The sequence below is a fragment of the Eumetopias jubatus genome, unplaced genomic scaffold (assembly GCF_037043125.1).
Source record: "Eumetopias jubatus isolate StellerSeaLion01/CBP00866 unplaced genomic scaffold, mEumJub1_p1.0 scaffold_12, whole genome shotgun sequence".
In the NCBI taxonomy this organism is placed as follows: Eukaryota; Metazoa; Chordata; class Mammalia; order Carnivora; family Otariidae; genus Eumetopias; species Eumetopias jubatus.
Genome location: NW_028274818.1, coordinates 53,051,477 through 53,069,594, shown reverse-complemented (window position 1 = coordinate 53,069,594; position 18,118 = coordinate 53,051,477). Strand labels below are relative to the sequence as shown.

Sequence of the window (18,118 nt, the reverse complement as noted above, 5' to 3'; positions counted from 1 at the left end):
TTTAAATTTTCTTTCCTAAAGACCTATTTTTTTTTTGTTAGTATCAGAGGATACAATTTATGAAGTGATAATAATTTGATTTGGAGCCAGATAATCCAAAAAAAGTTGGTTTTAATGGCTCCCATTGTAAAATTGTGCCCAAGGTTTGGTGGTTAGGCTATTTGATTTGTCTTAAATGCTTATAACCCTCACATTTGCAGCCAAATTTTATTTTGGATTTTAAGAGGTTTTCTCTGACATTGAAACTCCTGGCATATATCCTAGAACAGAATTAAAATTAAAATTAATATATACAAACTTACTATGATTTAGTATGTTTTTGTTTTAATTAGTTAACATGAAGGTGCAATATTGGTTTCTAGAGTAGAATTCAGTGATTCATCATTTACATACAACACCCAGTGCTCATCACAAGTGCCCTCCTTAATACCCATCACCCATCTAGCCCATTCCCCACCCTACTGTGATTTGGTATTATTTGAATATTCTGATTTAAATGAAACCATGAAAAATAAAATGTATACAGCACATTGAGATTTGAAATAAAGAAGTGAGTTTTCACATCCATCTAGAATAAGATTAGAAAACATTATAGAAACCATTATTTTTCAGATGTTTTGAGATTAAAGTGTCCTTACTTAACTTTTTAAGCTCCAGAATGTAGCTCTTATTTTGGATTGGAATAGAGATGATTTGAAAAAATAACAAATTAAATGTATCTGCTATAACCACACTTTTTTTCAGGTCATACTCAGGTAGTACTCCAAGAAGCTCTGTGGAACTCATTTTGACTTCTGTCATTCTGGTTATGAAAACTGTAGTTTTTAAAAAAGTTTTCTGACCTTATATGTCATGTTGGACCATATAGAATTCAGTACAGGCTTAAGATTAAGCAGAAAGTATTTTGTAGTATATATCATAAGAATTTTTATATTATTTTTGGTCACAAGAGGACTATTAAGAGACCATGAATAGATGAGTCAAAATCCCTTCCCCTACTAGAACAAAAACAAACCTAGGCTTCTGATTTATAGCTTTTTTTAAGTATAATTAACATATAATATCTTGTTAGTTTCAGGTATACATCATAGTGATTTGATATTTTTTATGCATTACGAAATGATCCTTGTTTTACCATGTGTCACCACACAAAGTTATTACAGTATTATTGACTGTGTTCCCTATGCTACACATTACATCCCCATAACTAATTTATTTTATATTGGAAGTTTATACCTCTTAATCCCCTTTACCTATTTCAGCCACCCCATAAACCTCCACTCTGGTAACCAACGTTTGTTTCCTATATCTATGAGTTTGTTTCTGTTTTGTTTTTGTGTTTGTTTTGCTTTTTGGCTTCCACATAAGTGTAATTGTGTTCTATTTGTCTTTCTGTATCTGACTTATTTCACTTAGTTGGATCCCTCTAGATCCAACCATGTTGTTGCAAATGGCAAGATTTCCTTCTTTTTTATGGATGGTAATATTCAGTTGTGTATATGTGGTACATATCCATTCATTTATCAGTAGACACTTAGGTTGCTTTCATATCTTGGCTGTTGTAAATAATGCCACATTGAACATAGGGGTTCATATATCTCTTTGAATTGGTGTTTTCATTTTCTTTGGATAAATATCCAGAAGTGGGATTGCTGGATTGTATGGTAGTTCTATTTTTAATTTTTTGAGGAACCTCCGTACTGTTTTCCAGAGTGGCTGCACCAGTTTGCGTTTCCACTAGTATGAGGAATACATTGCCAGTGTATGAGGATTCCCTTTTTTCCACATCACCAATGCTTGTTATTTTTTTTGTCAGGTTTTAGTTCTTTTGGTTTTCAAAAACAAATTACATTTATGTAGTGTTTTATTCTTTAGAAAGCAATTTCATGTGTATATTATTTCACTTTTAAATTTTTATTCTTTATTTTACAAATAAGGTAGTTTACAAGATATTCCCAAGATCATATTGCTTAGTAGAGGTAACAGTCAAATGCAGTTCTACCTAAATTCAGTGTTCTATCCATTAAATGCTACATTATTTCTCAATCTCATTTAAATTAATGTCCTTGCCCTCCTCTATAAAATGGACCTAATACTAACTTATTTAGAAAATTAAAGATTATAGCAACCCCAGTAGAATAAGTAAAAGTCATAACTTATATTTTGACCTGCTTCTAGACATACTTGGTAAGTCCAAGCATTAGGTCACAATTTAAAGTTTTGCAATGAGTGATACATTCTGTGCATTAGGACAGGTATTCTCCTGACCACTTCTGTTACTTCCACAGTCGGTGGCTGGTGCAGTGGAGATGCCATTTCTAGTGTTGAACGATATGATCCACAGACCAATGAATGGCGAATGGTAGCTTCAATGAGCAAAAGGCGATGTGGAGTTGGGGTCAGTGTTCTTGATGATTTGCTATATGCAGTAGGAGGCCATGATGGATCCTCTTATCTCAATAGTGTTGAAAGGTAAGTAAGGTCAATTTGAATTTTTTTTTGCATTTGAGATGTTAACTAGGAAACAAATGTGATTTGCTACTTTAGTGTTATATTTGTGGCACTAGTTGGCAGCCTTGACCCTTTAGCATGACGTACAAGTTCTTCATGATGTAACCTCCACCTGACCTATTTTTGCAGTCTGTCTCCCCCGGCCACACCACCGTTCCCAATGCTACTCCAGATCCACCAAATTGCCTGTAGTTCCTTGGACACACTAAATTCTTTTATTCCTCTTTGCCTACTCATATGCATGCTGTTCTTTCTTCCCTGGATTATCTCTCCAAGACTCAAATGTTATTTCCTACATAAAGCCTTCTCTGACACCACACAATTAGTTATTCATTCCTCTGCCTTTTCATAAGTATTTTGAACATACTTGTACATATCTGATTGGCTATCATTGTTAAAATGTCTTTTCCCATATCTGTCATAGTGCCTGGCACATTGGAATGCTATGATAATCGTTCTGTTTTCTTGCTTTCATATTCCCATTTTCATTAAACTGTGATTTACAGTGATTCTTGGTATTTCCTAAAAATGTCTGTGACATCCTGCAGCATTAAAAGATCTAGAGGTAGGGGTACCTGAGTGGCTCAATCGTTAAGCGTCTGCCTTCGGCTCAGGTCATGATCCCAGGGTCCTGGGATCAAGCCCCGCATTGGGTTCCCTGCTCAGCGGGAAGCCTGCTTCTCCCTCTCCCACTCCCCCTGCTTGGGTTCCCTCTCTCGCTGTGTCTCTCTCTGTCAAATAAATAAATAAAATCTTTAAAAAATAAAAATAAAAAATAGAAAAGATCTAGAGGTAAAGTTTGTATAGCTGAAAAATAAAACAGAGGGATCAACTCCATAGAAGTTAAAAAAAAAAAAAAGCACACCTGAAAATAAATTGAGTTAGAGGTACCTGGGAGGCTCAGTTGGTAGAGCATGCAACTCTTGATTTCAGGGTTGTGAGTTCAAGCCTCACAATGGGCAGAGAGCCTACTTTAAAAAAAACTGAAAATATGAGCGCCTGGGTGGCTCAGTTGGTGAAGCGACTGCCTTTGGCTCAAGGGATCAAGTCCCGCATGGGCTCCCGGCTGAGCAGGGAATCTGCTTCTCCCTCCGACCCTCCCCCACCATGATTCCTCTCATTCTCTCTCAGATAAATAAAATCTTAGAAAAAAAAATTGAAAATATAAAAATAAAAAATAAATTGAGAAAAAGAAATAAGAATGGAAATGATTAAATATTTACAACTTAATAACAATTAAGCCCAAATATATCAAAATGTGTGGAATGCAACTAAGGTAGTATTCAGAGGCAAATTTATAATGCATTTTAACTTAATATGCATTCATTTGAAAATAAGAAAGATGAGAAAATAAATCATGCTTTTAAATCATGAAGTTATAAAAAGAGCAACAAAACCCAAGGAAATAGAAAAAAAAATTAAATAGAAAAAATAAAGAACTAATGAAATTGAAAACAAATAAAATTGATAAAATTACAGAAAGAGCAATTTGATAGTTTTTTTTGACAGTATATTTTTTAAATTGAAAATGACTCTACTCTGTCATCATCTATTTGCACAAAGAGAAATATACAAAGGTAATCACTGTTTTTAATAGCAAATTGTCAGACACAATGTAAGGATACATCAACAGGAATATGTAATGGAACACACAATAATGAAATGCTGGAAAAATCTAGAACATTATTAGCATGGATAGATCTCAGAAGTATGTTGAGTAAAAAAGCTACGCCTGCTGTGTGGTATTATTTATGTCAAAAAAACATACTTGCATATAAATATACCTATTTAAAAGTATTTTACTGAAAAGTCTTGAAGGACATATACCAGGTCACAATGGGAAGACACCAGAAACTGGTGGAACTCAAAGGAAAATTTAGCTTTATCTATAACATTCTGAAAAAAGTTTTAAAGAAACTATATTCATATGTGACTTATATAAGTAAAAATTAAGTTTAAAAAATAAAACCTAAATTAGCTTTTCATATGTTTTAGTTATTAATCAGCCCATATTTAGAGGAAAGAGTATAGAATATGTAAATATAGCCAGGCTTTCTTTGTGTAATACAAACTCTGCTCTTACTATGTTCTCTGCAGGTATGACCCCAAAACAAACCAGTGGAGCAGTGATGTGGCTCCTACAAGCACCTGCAGGACAAGTGTTGGTGTGGCAGTGCTCGGAGGCTTTCTCTATGCTGTGGGTGGCCAGGATGGCGTGTCTTGCCTCAACATTGTTGAGAGGTGATTTTTTTAAGTCATTTTCAATTTTTTAAAAGAATATAAAGGGTATTTACCCAAAGGATGCAAACATAGTGATCTGAAGGGGCACCTCTACCCCAGTGTTTATAGCAGCAATGTTCACAATAGCCAAAATATGGAAGGAGCTCAGATGTCCATCGGCAAATGAATAGATAAAGAAGATATGGTGTGTGTGTGTGTGTGTGTGTGTGTATGTATGTGATGGAATATTACTCAGCCATCAAAAAAAATGAAATCTTACCATTTGCAATGACGTGAATGGAACTAGAGGGTATTATGCCAAGTGAAATAAGTCAATCAGAGAAAGACAATTATTTCATTTCAATATGATTTCACTCATAAGTGGAATTTAAGAAACAAAACAGGATCATAGGGGAAAGGAGGGAAAAATAAAACAAGATGAAATCAGAGAGGGAGACAAACCATAAGAGACTCTTAACTATAGGAAACAAACTGAGGGTTGCTAGAGGGAAGGTGGGTAGGCAGATGAGGTAACTGGGTGTTGGGCGTTAAGGAGGCCACTTGATGTAATGAGCACTGGGTGTTATATGCAACTGATGAATCACTAAATTCTACCTCTGAAACTAATAAATAAAGAAAAGAAAAGAATATAAAGGGCTCTTTAAAGGAAACAGGTTAGGATGCCAGGGACGGCACCATTCAGTGGATATCCCATGGGCTTTAGGGGAAAAGTTTTCAGATGATCTTAAGGGTCTAGGAAGATGAAAAATATAACCTGATTTTTCAAACTATTTGTTATACCAATAGAGCCTAACTGAAGAGTTGGGATATTCTAAATTATATTCCATATATGAAATTAAGCATAGCACTTCTGAAATCTGTTCTGATTTTTTCCCCAGTACTTAATGCATGAGTGCCCAGATTTCCTCCAAAAAAAAAATGATTGAAGTAATAATACTTTGTCTAGCCCATCTTATAAATACCCCGAAGTATTTTGTATATGGATTCTCATTAATTCTTGAAGTGTACTTAGGGAAATCTGGGTTGGTTGTGGAAGTTTATACTTTTACAAATCAGTTAATTTTAGTGAAATAGATTCTATTCTTAATTTCTTGCTCCATCAGTTCATTTGTCATTCTGTCCTAGAGATTAGATTTTGGAGTCTCATGTGTTAATGATTAATAGCAAGAACATGCCGTATTTCATCCTCACTTCTTAAAAAGAAATGTTTCATGACTTCAGAATTTTTCAAAAAGCATTTACTAGTTGGGTTACCATGTCTAAGTTGAAGAGTTTAACTGTCTTATATAGAGAAAGTTGCAGGTAACTCTTGAAAGCTATTTCTTTTTATTTTTCTGCTAAGAAACTTATTTCTCTACTTTCAAAACTATGCAAAAGGATTCTGGGAAGATAGCAACAACAGCATAATTCTTTAATCTCTCCAAATTCCCACATAAAAACAGAGTAATAGATAGCAAAACTAAAAACCTATGGATAAATTATGGAACTTGGTTGGATAACAGTGTGAATGTACCTGACACTCCTGAACTCTACACTTAAAAAGGGTTACAGTGGTAAATTTAATGTAAATTGGTGGTAAATTTTACCATAACTTAAAAAAAAAAAACCTATGGACAACATTTAAAATATAACTAAGGAAGAGGGTATTCCCATAAACACCAAAACATCAATGGGCAAAGGCAAAATACCAAAAGCCACAAGACCTGCAGGATATGAGTGTCTATGCAGGAGAAAATACAGAGAAGCAATCAGAAGTATGACAGATCTAAGAACAGAAGAACCCCAAAATAGACAATATATATTTACTAGAAAGAATGAAGGGAAAATTTATGACCAACAGCTGAAACTAAGAAGGGCTTTGCTCTATCCCAAAATAGAGTAAGTGCAAGGGACCTATAATAAGATCTGAAGGACTTAGAAGAGAGTTGCTGAACCTCAGTACTATTGCCATTTTGGGCTAGATAATTCTTTGTTGTGGGGGCTGTCGTGTTTTTAGTATCATTTATTTTATATTTTCTGCAATATTGATAGAGTTTACAAACAGTACTGAATAGACTAACAGAATTTCCCACCCACGCAATAAAATGCCAGCACTATTCCAAGTGATTGTCATATTTCTGAACACTTGTAATTTATCAATCAGGACTCAGTAAAGAAAACAGAAGCCATACCAGTTATTTTAGTAGTGAGAATTTAATATTCAAAAATTGGCTAGCAGATATTGAAGGGCTGAAAAAAATGAAAAGAGGACACTGAAGTAACTGTAGGAACCCCGATCTGGGAACGCGAAGGAGAGAGATTAGAGCTATGGGAGCCTAGAAGCCTAGAGGAGAGATGCCACAGAGCTAGAACCATCAGCACTGAAGGAGTGGCTGCCCTGAACAGCTGTGACACACCTCCAGGAAGGCTTCTCTTCCCGTCTGATTTTGGAGATTGTATTTTCCAAAGGTGATAACAGTACCTGTCATTTCACATGCTCTGTATCATTTGCCTTTGACACTCTTCTTATTGAAAGGTGGGATTTACGTTTTCTCCCCTTGACTCTGGCTGCCTTATAAGAATGGCCAAAATGGCACTATGTGTGTGACATTAGAGGCTAGGTCATAGAAGATGCATGTTTTACTTGGATCTCTTGGGGCCCCTTTGAAGCCTTGAGCTGTCTGAGGTTGCCATGCTGCGAGGTATACATGGAGAGACCCTGAGGCTACTTGGAGAGATGCCCAGCCAGCCGCCTGCTGCTTTAGCACTCTGCTCTTCCAGCCCCAGCCACAGTTTGATAGCAACCACATGAGACACTGAGCCAGAACTTCCATGTGAGGCCCTTCCCAAATTCCTGACCCATGGAAACAGGAAAATTAGTAAAATTATCTTAAGTCACTGAGTTTTGGGGTGATTTATACAGCTGTAGATAATTGGAACACTGGTACTCTTACTTCAGGAGCTCTGAGGAGGTGCCTCACGGAGCCATGACTAAGACCTCCAAGAAGCACAACAAGGCTAGTTTTGGAAGTGCCAGGAAAAGGCTAGAAACTGAAATTAGCAGGTTTCGTCAGAGTGAAAGGGCCATTGCTGAGACAACACTAACAGGATTGGCAAGCAAACAGAAAGGAGTCTGTCCCTTCTCCTCCCCTAGACTTCCAGCAGCTAGTCCTTCCTCTTGGCAGAATCTGACAGAGAGCCAGCTTGGCAAAGGAGAAATGTTTTCAGAGTTCCAGCCCCAGCATCACAAGTCAGAGTATAGAAAACAGCTTAATGGGGCACCTGGGTGGCTCAGTCACCAAGCGTCTGCCTTCAGCTCAGGTCATGATCCCAGAGTCCCTGGGATAGAGCCCCACATCAGGCTCCCTGCTCCGCGGGAAGCCTGCTTCTCCCTCTCCCACTCCCCCTGCTTGTGTTCCCTCTCTCACTGTGTCTCTCTCTGTCAAATAAATAAATAAAATCTGTAAAAAAAAAATAAAAATAAACAGCTTAATAACTGACACAGGCACAAATTCTAAGACTTTTTTTCCTAGTAACTAAGTAAAATATGTTAGATTCTCACTGTGCATTTTGACCAGAGCAAGTGTATCTATCCAGCATGTCTTTAGCATGATTTCATAACCTTATGAAAAAGGCCTCACATCATAAAAACAGCCATGCAGTCTTTGGTTTCTCCCTTACTGCAGGTATGATCCAAAGGAAAACAAATGGACTCGAGTGGCTTCCATGAGCACCAGAAGACTAGGTGTGGCCGTGGCAGTGTTAGGAGGGTTCTTATACGCTGTGGGTGGCTCTGATGGGACATCTCCACTCAACACAGGTTAGTCCCTTCCGAGGTCAGTCCGGTTCCCCCAAAGCAGCACATTCCTCAAGAGAGTCCCCCTACAGAAAAGTATAAAAAGTCATGTTATCCTGTAATTTTAAATTATAAATATAAATTATAAATTTAAAATAATTTATATAATTATGTAAATGATATTTATAATCTAAATAATTGAAAATTATTTTTCCCTTAGAATACAACTCCCAACTCTTCCTCAGCTCCTTCTGCAGCCATATTCTTCTAGCATATTCCCAAAATACTTTTCTCCCTCCTCTTTATAAGCTTCTAGGAATTTATAATGAATAAAAGAACTATTTTCCTAATATGATTATTTCTCTGCCTCACTCCCAACCATCTCTCCTTAAAAAACCAAAACCAAAACAAAGACAAAACAAAACCTATATTGTAATCTAAGAATAAATAAAAAGTTATAGCTATAAGCTGGTTTATGTGTTAGTCCTTTCTGTTGAGAGACAATGGGTATTTTTGCCTAAGGATATTGTCAGTGTGGCACTCACATCAGATTCGTAGTTGCATATCTTGTCTTCAGCTTAGAATGCAGTAGGAATACAGGCAAAGGGCATACAAGAGTACAGAAGTTGTCTGATTATGACAATCAGTTACTAGTATGGAATGGTGCCTCCAGATCCTATAGTCTAATCCCCTCATTTAAAGATAAGGTGAGGCCATGAGTCATATAGTCAGAACTAGAACTAAGGTACCTTGACTCCAACACGTGCCTTTTCCACCATACCGTACACAAATGAAACCAGTAGTCCCCAAGGAGATTATAGTGGTTTTGTCCAAAGGTATACAAGTCTTTCTCAGAGCAAAAATCAGATTGTGTATTGAAAATACGTGTTATCACAAAGTTTTAGCGGCTATGCGGAAAACTAGAGGTGAGAGGAAATGGTTAAATGGTCACTTACTGGTTTTTTCCCCTGCAGTGGAGCGCTACAACCCTCAGGAAAACAGATGGCACACCATAGCTCCTATGGGGACCCGGAGGAAACACCTCGGCTGTGCAGTGTATCAGGACATGATCTATGCCGTAGGAGGGAGAGATGACACTACAGAGCTTAGCAGCGCGGAGAGATACAACCCCAGAACTAACCAGTGGTCTCCGGTGGTGGCTATGACATCCCGCCGTAGTGGAGTAAGTGCCCAGCTACTGAAAACTTTGGGGAAAAGCACCAGGACAGGGCTGTGCAGGAGAGCTCTGATCTGTAAAATACCGGCACAGTAAGGAGGTGCGCTATTTCAGCAAAACAACCCCTGCTGCTTTTGTACTGGAAAAAAAAATTAATTCCTTGCAATTGCTGTTATCTCAAATAGTTAAATATCTTATAGTCAGTCATAGTCTTAATAATAGAATTATTTTTTGTGATTTATCTTTCGATTGTTTTCCTGAAAGACATTATCTTATCCACTACCTTATGTAACTTCACCCATATTCATCCCTCTCGATTAGAGCTAAATATTCCTAACGAATGTTCCTAGGTAATATTCTAAGTAGTTGGCACACCAGTACAAATGTTTAGGCAGAAACACATCTGGCCCCACTACCAGTCTCCACAAACTGGTTGTTGGAGTCTGTCCCATCTGTAGTCTAGACCTGGTCAGGCTGACCTATGTCATGTTCTAGACCAGGGATGACGTGTGACTATGAGAGACTTCCAGGGTGGAGTTTAGCATTCATCCATCCTAGGATGTTTGGTTCAGAGTGAATGTAACCCATAAACCACTGATTGTGTCAGGAGTGCATTGAGGTAGGACAACAGGTGGGAGAACGCAGCAGGAGCTAAGACTCTACCTGAGGAGAAAAGGGAGTGAATTCTAGTTTGCACAAATCGGGGAATATCATTGATAGGCATCAGCAAGTCAAGACATTCCCACATCTGTGGCTCTTTATTACTGGTGATTAACAACTTCTAGGTCACTTTCCTACTGTTTTCACTGCTACATTCTGATTATTTAGCAAATATTTATTAAGTGCTTACTCTGTGCTAGGAAAGCAAACGTGAGTATAACTCCAGGAGGAGCTCCCAAGTTAGTGAAGAAAATGGAAGTGTTTACAGCTAACCATAAAAAAAAAAAAAATCTTATAGCCACAGCATGTGCATTTTAAGAGAACATGGAAGAATATGCTTAATGTGTTTGGGGACAGTGAAGAGACTCACCAGAGAAAGTCGCATGTAAGCTAGGCCTTGAAAGAAAAATAAGATTTTCTAGAAGAGGGAAAGAAAACACCAGCCAGGGAACAACGTGTGCAAAGTACAGAGGCATGAAAAACATGGTCTTTTCTGGAACTAGTAGTTAAATCAGTATTCTTGCAGCATCAGGTACATGAGGAGGTCAGGCTAAAACGTGGGCTAGTACAGATTTCTGGAGGGCCCGAATGACACAGTAAGGACTTTAAACTTACCCTTAGACGGTAGGGAGGCTTAGAAAGTTTTTAGAGGAGTGACAGCATGGTCAGAGCTGTATTTTAGTGGTCTGTTTAGATAGTGGGTTAGAATAGGCAAATACCAAAAGAAGTGAGAGCAGTTTGGAAGTTCTTACCCAGTCCCAGTGATGATTTTCCAAAAATTTAAGAAATTTATGTTTTTGACTATAAAATATTCTAATCAAATATATAATTTTATTGTTCCCCCAGTATAACAGATTTTTTTTTCACACTGCAATAGTTAATTTTATTTGTTCAAGGGCTCATATTGCAAGCATTAAACCAAGCATGGGCTTTGATTTTGTGAGCCCAGATTCACCTATTTAGGAAGATAAAAGCAAACTGTGATCCATGTATATGGATGAAAAACTAAAGGCTCACAGTTAATCACATCATAGTTTTAAATTTCTACAGCCTAGAAGCCAGAAGTCACAGATCTTTTAGGTCTTTCTGGATGTCCCACAAGGTATCTGCACTTTTCTTGAGCTGGGCAACCTCATCAGCCTTCAGCTTCTGGTTGATCACACTGGTTAAGCCCCGAGCGTTCAGGATACATGGAAGGCTCAGGAAGACTTTGTTCTCAATGCCATACATCCCCTTCACCATTGTTGACACTGGATGAATCCTGGATAGATTTTTCAACATGGATTCAATGAGATCAGCCACACTTAATCCAATAGCCCAGTTGGTATATCCTTGTAGCTTGATGACTTCGTAGGCACTTTCCACAACCATCTTATGCACTTCCTTCCAATTTTCACTGTCGTTGTCTGTTCCCATTTCTGGATTCAGTTCCTGAAGAGAAACGCCTGCCACATTCACTCCACTCCACACAGCCACACTTGAATCGCCATGTTCTCCCAAAATCCATCCATGGCAGCTGCTGGGATGAATGCTAAGTTTTTCAGCCATGAGATAGCGAAATCTAGCAGAATCCAGATTACACCCACTTCCAATTACACGGTGCTTGGGTAGTCCACTTAGTTTCCAGGTAACATATGTGAGAATATCCACTGGGTTGGAAACCACAATTATGATACAATCAGGACTGTACTTGACTATCTGCGGAATAATGAATTTGAAGACATTAACATTCCTCTGCACCAGATTGAGCCAGCTCTCTCCTTCCTGCTGGCTGACTCCTGCAGTCACCACCACAATCTTAGAATTGGCAGTCACAGAGTAATCTTTATCCGCCACAGTTTTAGGTGTTTGAAGAAATAAGCTCCCATGTTGCAGATCCATCATTTCTCCTTTGAGTTTATCTTCTAAAACATCCACAAGGGCAAGTTCATCAGCCAGAGACTTTCCCAGAATGCTGATGGCACACGCCATACCAACTTGTCCAACACCCACTACAGTGATCTTATTGTTTGGGATGGTTGCCTCTTCTTCTGCAACTGGTGCAATCAGTTTTTCCTTAAGAGTTGCCATTGTGCCCAGAGAGAACCCGCGGGGAGAGTCGCGCGAAGAAGACAATGTTAGCTGCGTGTGTCTCCTCGGGTGCAGGATCTCAGTATAACAGATTTTTGTCATTACTTTTTTCTCTTTGTTCAAGTAAACCAGAATGTAAGGTCATACAGAATTATCTTTTATTAAAAAGATTTATCTAGATACTAGTCAAAATTTTCCCAGTGATTCTCTGGCTTCTTCAGCCACTGTGTTTTGGTCCTATAGGTTGGCCTGGCAGTAGTGAACGGACAGCTCATGGCTGTAGGAGGCTTTGATGGCACAACGTACTTGAAGACCATTGAAGTTTTTGATCCTGATGCCAATACATGGAGGTAACCTTTAAGCTACATTGCAGATCACCTCACTGCTGACTTGAAAATCATGGGCATAAGGTCGCCTGTGACCATCAAAATGGGGATGGTCAGTACATTGAGAAGTGCTCTTGCAGTACTCATAAGAGAGCTCCAAGTTACCCATATTTGATGGCTTCTTGTGACTTCACTGCTCTAAAGTGGCTGACCTCTGACAACATCTTCTCTTTGGTAACTGTTCAGTTTTATAATAGAGATGGCAAACACGGAAAAAAAAAATCTCCTCTCTAGCCCCATCATGTTCAGCTGAGGTAAGTGAGGCACTGAGAAAAAAAATGAAGCAAGTTAGTGATAGAATTAGAACTTAGATCTCTTGCTTCTAATCTGTCACAATTTTTTGGTGTTCCTATGCACAGCTTTGTGCCCAGGAAAAAACAAACTTCAGTTACTTTTTTAAAAAATAATAGTTTATTTCATTTTAAAGCTGTTTTCCTTAAGCTTTTAAAATCTATTTAAATATATTATTATTCTATTTTAAAGTCTAAGGGTGCCTGGGTGGCTCAGTTGCTTAAGCGTCCTACTCTTCATCTCAGCTCAGGTCTTGATCTTAGGGTGGTGAGTTCAAGCCCCGCATCAGGCTCCATGCTGGGCATGGAGCCTACTTAAAAAACAAACAAACAAAAACTATTATATTTTAACAGTCACTTTTAGGAAGGAATCTACCACTTATTTAAGAGGTTTAACTATGTTAAATTATATTTATAGGTTAATTTTACTTTGTTTTTAAATCTTTGTCTTAACAATCTTAACAAATATTTTCTAAGGACTTAAGTAGTTCTTATAAATTCACATAAATCATGTGACTCATGCATTTATTTTAAATATTAAAAAACTAGGACGCCTGGGTGGGCTCTGTTAATTAAACGTCTGCCTTCAGCTCAGGTCATGACCTCAGCGTCCTGGGATCGAGCCCTGCTCAGCAGGAAGCCTGCTTCTCCCCCTTCCACTCCCCCTGCTTGTGTTCCCTCTCTCGCTGTGTCTCTCTCTGTCAAATAAATAAATAAAATCTTTAAAAATAAACAGAGGCACCTGGGTGGCTTGGCTCAGGTCATGATCTCGGGGTCCTGGGATTGAGTGCCTCATCGGGCTCTGCTCTCAGCTGGGAGTTTGCTTCTCCCTTGGCCCTTCCTCCCCCCATCATGCTTGCTCTCTTAAATAATTAATAAAATCTTTAAAAAAAATTCAGTCTTCATGTCTGGGAAAGCCACACTTTCACAGATGTTTAAATGACATTCTTTGGATTCTGCCTTTCTCTCATGGCTCTGTATGACTTGGTCACAATACTAAAGTCAGACTAAAAGTCAGACATTGTACATTTTTGGCTTCTACTACATCACATTTTCACAGCCTTGTTCATTAAGTAAAGATGTACTGAGTATTCTAGACATCAGGGATACAACAGTGAAAACAAAATTCCCTGCTGTCCTGGAGCTGACATTCTAGTAAGGAGACTAACAGTACCATGTCAGGGGGTAGAAGCACTATGGTGAAGAGCCAAGAGGGGTAGGGGTGTCCAGGGAGGAGTTTCTTTTGAAAATGTGGCCTAGGAAGGCCTCACTGCAAAGGTAACATTTTAGCAAAACCTAATAGAGGTAAGGGAAAGATAGATAATGGGAGGTTTTCCTGAAGAGGAGCCTCCCACTTGTGGCATATTTTCTTGCATATTCAGCTTTCTATGTTTAGTGACAATTTGGGAAAATCTCCAGATTTACTTCTGCTACTTAATCTCTATAATCCTACATAAGGACCTATTATTTCTCAGTAACTGTCACTAAATAGAATTAGTAATATGTGACCGAGTAATATTTATGAAATTCTTAAGGATCATCGGTTGAGAGATTATGATCTAAATTTTTGTAGTTACATATCCCAAACTTAAAGCCAGTTTTACCTTACAGCTGACAGAGGATCTAATATTCTTTTCCATGTAAATCTTTAACTTTGAAGATGATCTTGTTCTCAGGTCAAAAACTAAATGCTTACTTTATTTACTCATATCCAGGTTTGTTCCATAAAGAAGGAGGCTTGTAAGAATACATGTAAGACAAAAAGATAAAAATAAGTTATCAATGTTTAGGCAGAGGGAAATGTGAGTAGGAAAATAAGATAGCCATGGTCAAAACTAGACAAAAATGTAGAATATGATTCTGTGTAATTGTTAGACGTCAGTTTAGGTGTAAAGTTATAAAGTTGTGATACAAAATGTGGATACCACAGTCTCTTATTCTTAAAACAGTATCCTAGAAATGAGACCTTTTCACCCAGTGTCTGAAATAATTCTGCTGCTTGCCAGTGCTCAGTTCCAGGTCCTAATCTTTGGAAGAGAAGTAGGAATCTAAAAATATTGGTTATGATAGAAAACATGTTTTATTAACATCTAAGTTGTAGAAGAAACAGTGCTTTTTCCACTTGGAAATCTGATTTTGTTTCTTTCTTTGCAGGTTATATGGCGGGATGAATTACCGTCGGCTAGGGGGTGGTGTAGGAGTTATTAAAATGACACATTGTGAATCCCATATATGGTGAACATCTAGAGACAGTCATGTACATGCTCCTCTGTATTCTGGAGAGCTTTGACTTTGGAGCTTTGTATAGCTCAAGAAAACATTAGAACAAATTTTATTCTTTGCCGGTGCCTCAACATATGGAAATACAAATACAATGAAAGTACTTCAACTGCAAGATGCCACCTTTGCACAAAAATTTTCAATTCTGTGCAGAATATTTATTTTTGGTTTTAATTTATCATGGGTTTTTTGTTGGGTTTTTTTTGTCGTCGTTTTGTTTTGCTTTGGATTTAGCCTTCCTCCCACTAAAAAAGGAAGAAAAAAAGGAAAAGAAAAAAATAAAAAAGGTAAAAATTCTAAGCAGTGAAAGTTTATTTTTAAGATATTAAGTTTGAAAATACTAATAAAGGGAGAAGGGCTATACATGATCTAGTTATTTCTAGGCACTGCATCCACATGACTCCACAAGGACTACCAGTGACAAAGGTATGCAAAGTGTATTATTTAGCCATCATGCTTGCACTAAGCACCAGAAGACTTGAAAATCTAAAAAACAAAACAAAAAAAGGAAACACTCATTTTAAATAGTACAATTCAAAAGGAATATTAAGTAGATAAAACCAGGAATCAGACACTAAAGTTTTCATCAGTGCAAGTTTGCAAATTGTTTCCTTCCATATGAACTTGTTTTCCACTATATTTAGTCTTTTTTCATAATATTTTCATAGGATTTCTGCTAGCTCTAGAGCTCTGCTCAGTGCCTCTATAAAAACAGTATACAGTTCTTATATGCTGTCTTGAGAATCCTCCAATAGAATCATGTGCTACTCTGCAGAAGTTTTTGCCCAAAAATATTACTGACTGAAACAACTTTCCTTCTTGTTTCCTTATTGCTACTAAGGACCAGCAGGGAGAAATGCCCTCTCCCCAGCAGTGAATACTGTTATGCAATTTTCACTTGACGCTCAGGCCTGCTGAAGCTCAGGCTTACCTGTAATCACAGCCTCCAAGGGAATGAATTCTTCAGGTCATGTAATAATACACACTAATGAGTGTAAAATTGAGGCATTTTATTAATAAAATCTTGGTTCTTTTATACAAACTATATATCATTATCCTCATTCTCTGTTACTACTCTCAAATTGCACTTTCTGGTGAAAAGTTAAAATTTTTAAGGAAAAAATGATACAAATTTCAGTGGTCTAAGTTTTGTCATTGTGTTCATAGACCAATTTTTTTCAATGTATTTTGCAGGAAAATCTTTGAATAAGACTTTAACCACAACCAAAAGGAATAACCTTCTCCTTCTCCCTCCCCCAATACAAAAATGTTTGGCAACTTTTGTGTTTACATTTAAAGATCATTTGCACCTTTACAAGGAAAAAAAAACAAGTATTTGGTGAACAATTGTTTACATGTATCATTTATGCTTTTTTCTAGCATGTATAACTTTTTTAAATAAAGGTAGTACTTACCGTAAAAAAAAAATTTTGGCTAAATTTTTTTTAGTGCTTGTGTCTTTGCTATTTAGTTTCTATATCATTTATATTTCCTTTATGTAAAATTGTAAGTACTTTCAACCTGAAGGAATAAAGGGATTGCCAGCTAGAATCATGAACTTTTATTATATATCTTATATAATAGGATTATATTACCTAACCTCTAAACTTATTTTCTGGTCTAGCACTTAGAACCATACAATTCTGAGCTAGAAGGACTCTTAACAATCCCCAGATCCAAACCCATCTATTTCTCTGCGCTAAGACTGAAAACCAAAGATGTCCTTCCTAAGAGTAAATATAGTCAATGATAGGACCAACATTAAAAATCAGTTCCCTGAACTCCCACTCCATTTCTCTTTCTGTGCCACACTGCCACTCCACCCACACTTGAAACATGGCCTAGAATTCAGTATACTAACAGACTATAAGTAAATCTGGTATGTAACATTAAAAAAATAAACACTTTATGAGATCCTTAGAGTACTGCATCATTAAGTCAGTCTTCAAGACAAAGCTCACTTATTTCCCAAGATTCTACTATTGCATGTATTTTAAGAAAAGGAGAGAAATAAACTGAGGGTTGCTGGAGTGGTGGGGGGTGGGAGGGATGGGGTGGCTGGGTGATAGACATTGGGGACGGTATGTGCTATGGTGAGTGCTGTGAATTGTGCAAGACTGTTGAATCACAGACCTGTACCTCTGAAACAAGTAATAATATGTTAAAAAAAAAAAAAGTAGGAGGGGAAGAATGAAGGGAGGGAAATCGGAGGGGGAGACGAAACATGAGAGACGATGGACTCTGAGAAACAAACTGAGGGTTCTAGAGGGGAGGGTTTGGGGGGGAGGGGTTAGCCTGGTGATGGGTATTAAAGAGGGCACGTTCTGCATGGAGCACTGGGTGTTATACACAAACAATGAATCATGGAACACTACATCAAAAACTAATGATGTATGGTGATTAACATAATTAAAAATTAAAAAAAAAATAACAGGAAAAAAAATTCTAGGGATTAGGTTCTCAGGAAAGGAAAGTTCCCAGTAGGAGCAATTGACACAGCAGTGATTCAAGAGCAGAGACCCAGGAACTACAATACTGACCAAAGTGTTCATTGGAGCATAAAGGGTTATTTTTTCCTTCTACTGAAAGTTGTCCAGTTTTATTACTGACAAAATATACCTATTATATAAATGTCATTGCTGTAAAAGAATATTTGCATAGTGATATCCACAACTATGAAGTGAGCTCAGAGTTGGGTTGGGATGGCTGTCCTCTTCATTTTATAAAT

General features: G+C 37.5%; 2 protein-coding genes across 2 annotated transcripts in view; one reads left to right on the top strand and one right to left on the bottom strand.

Moving 5' to 3' along the window:
* KLHL20 (kelch like family member 20) overlaps positions 1-16,793 on the top strand; it is a 55,689-nt gene extending 38,896 nt beyond the window's left edge. Inside the window, exons 7-12 of the mRNA XM_028123016.2 lie at positions 2,289-2,472; positions 4,609-4,752; positions 8,418-8,551; positions 9,502-9,710; positions 12,678-12,784; positions 15,265-16,793. Coding sequence (XP_027978817.1) covers positions 2,289-2,472; positions 4,609-4,752; positions 8,418-8,551; positions 9,502-9,710; positions 12,678-12,784; positions 15,265-15,349 — 863 coding nt within the window. The 3' untranslated portion in view covers positions 15,350-16,793. The remainder of the gene's footprint in view (positions 1-2,288; positions 2,473-4,608; positions 4,753-8,417; positions 8,552-9,501; positions 9,711-12,677; positions 12,785-15,264) is intronic.
* Positions 11,227-12,506, bottom strand: LOC114223980 (L-lactate dehydrogenase B chain-like). Its single transcript, XM_028123017.2, has one exon. It carries the CDS (start codon positions 12,432-12,434, stop codon positions 11,430-11,432), a length of 1,005 nt encoding a protein of 334 aa, XP_027978818.1. The 5' UTR covers positions 12,435-12,506; the 3' UTR covers positions 11,227-11,429.
* Positions 16,794-18,118: the final 1,325 nt, after the last annotated feature.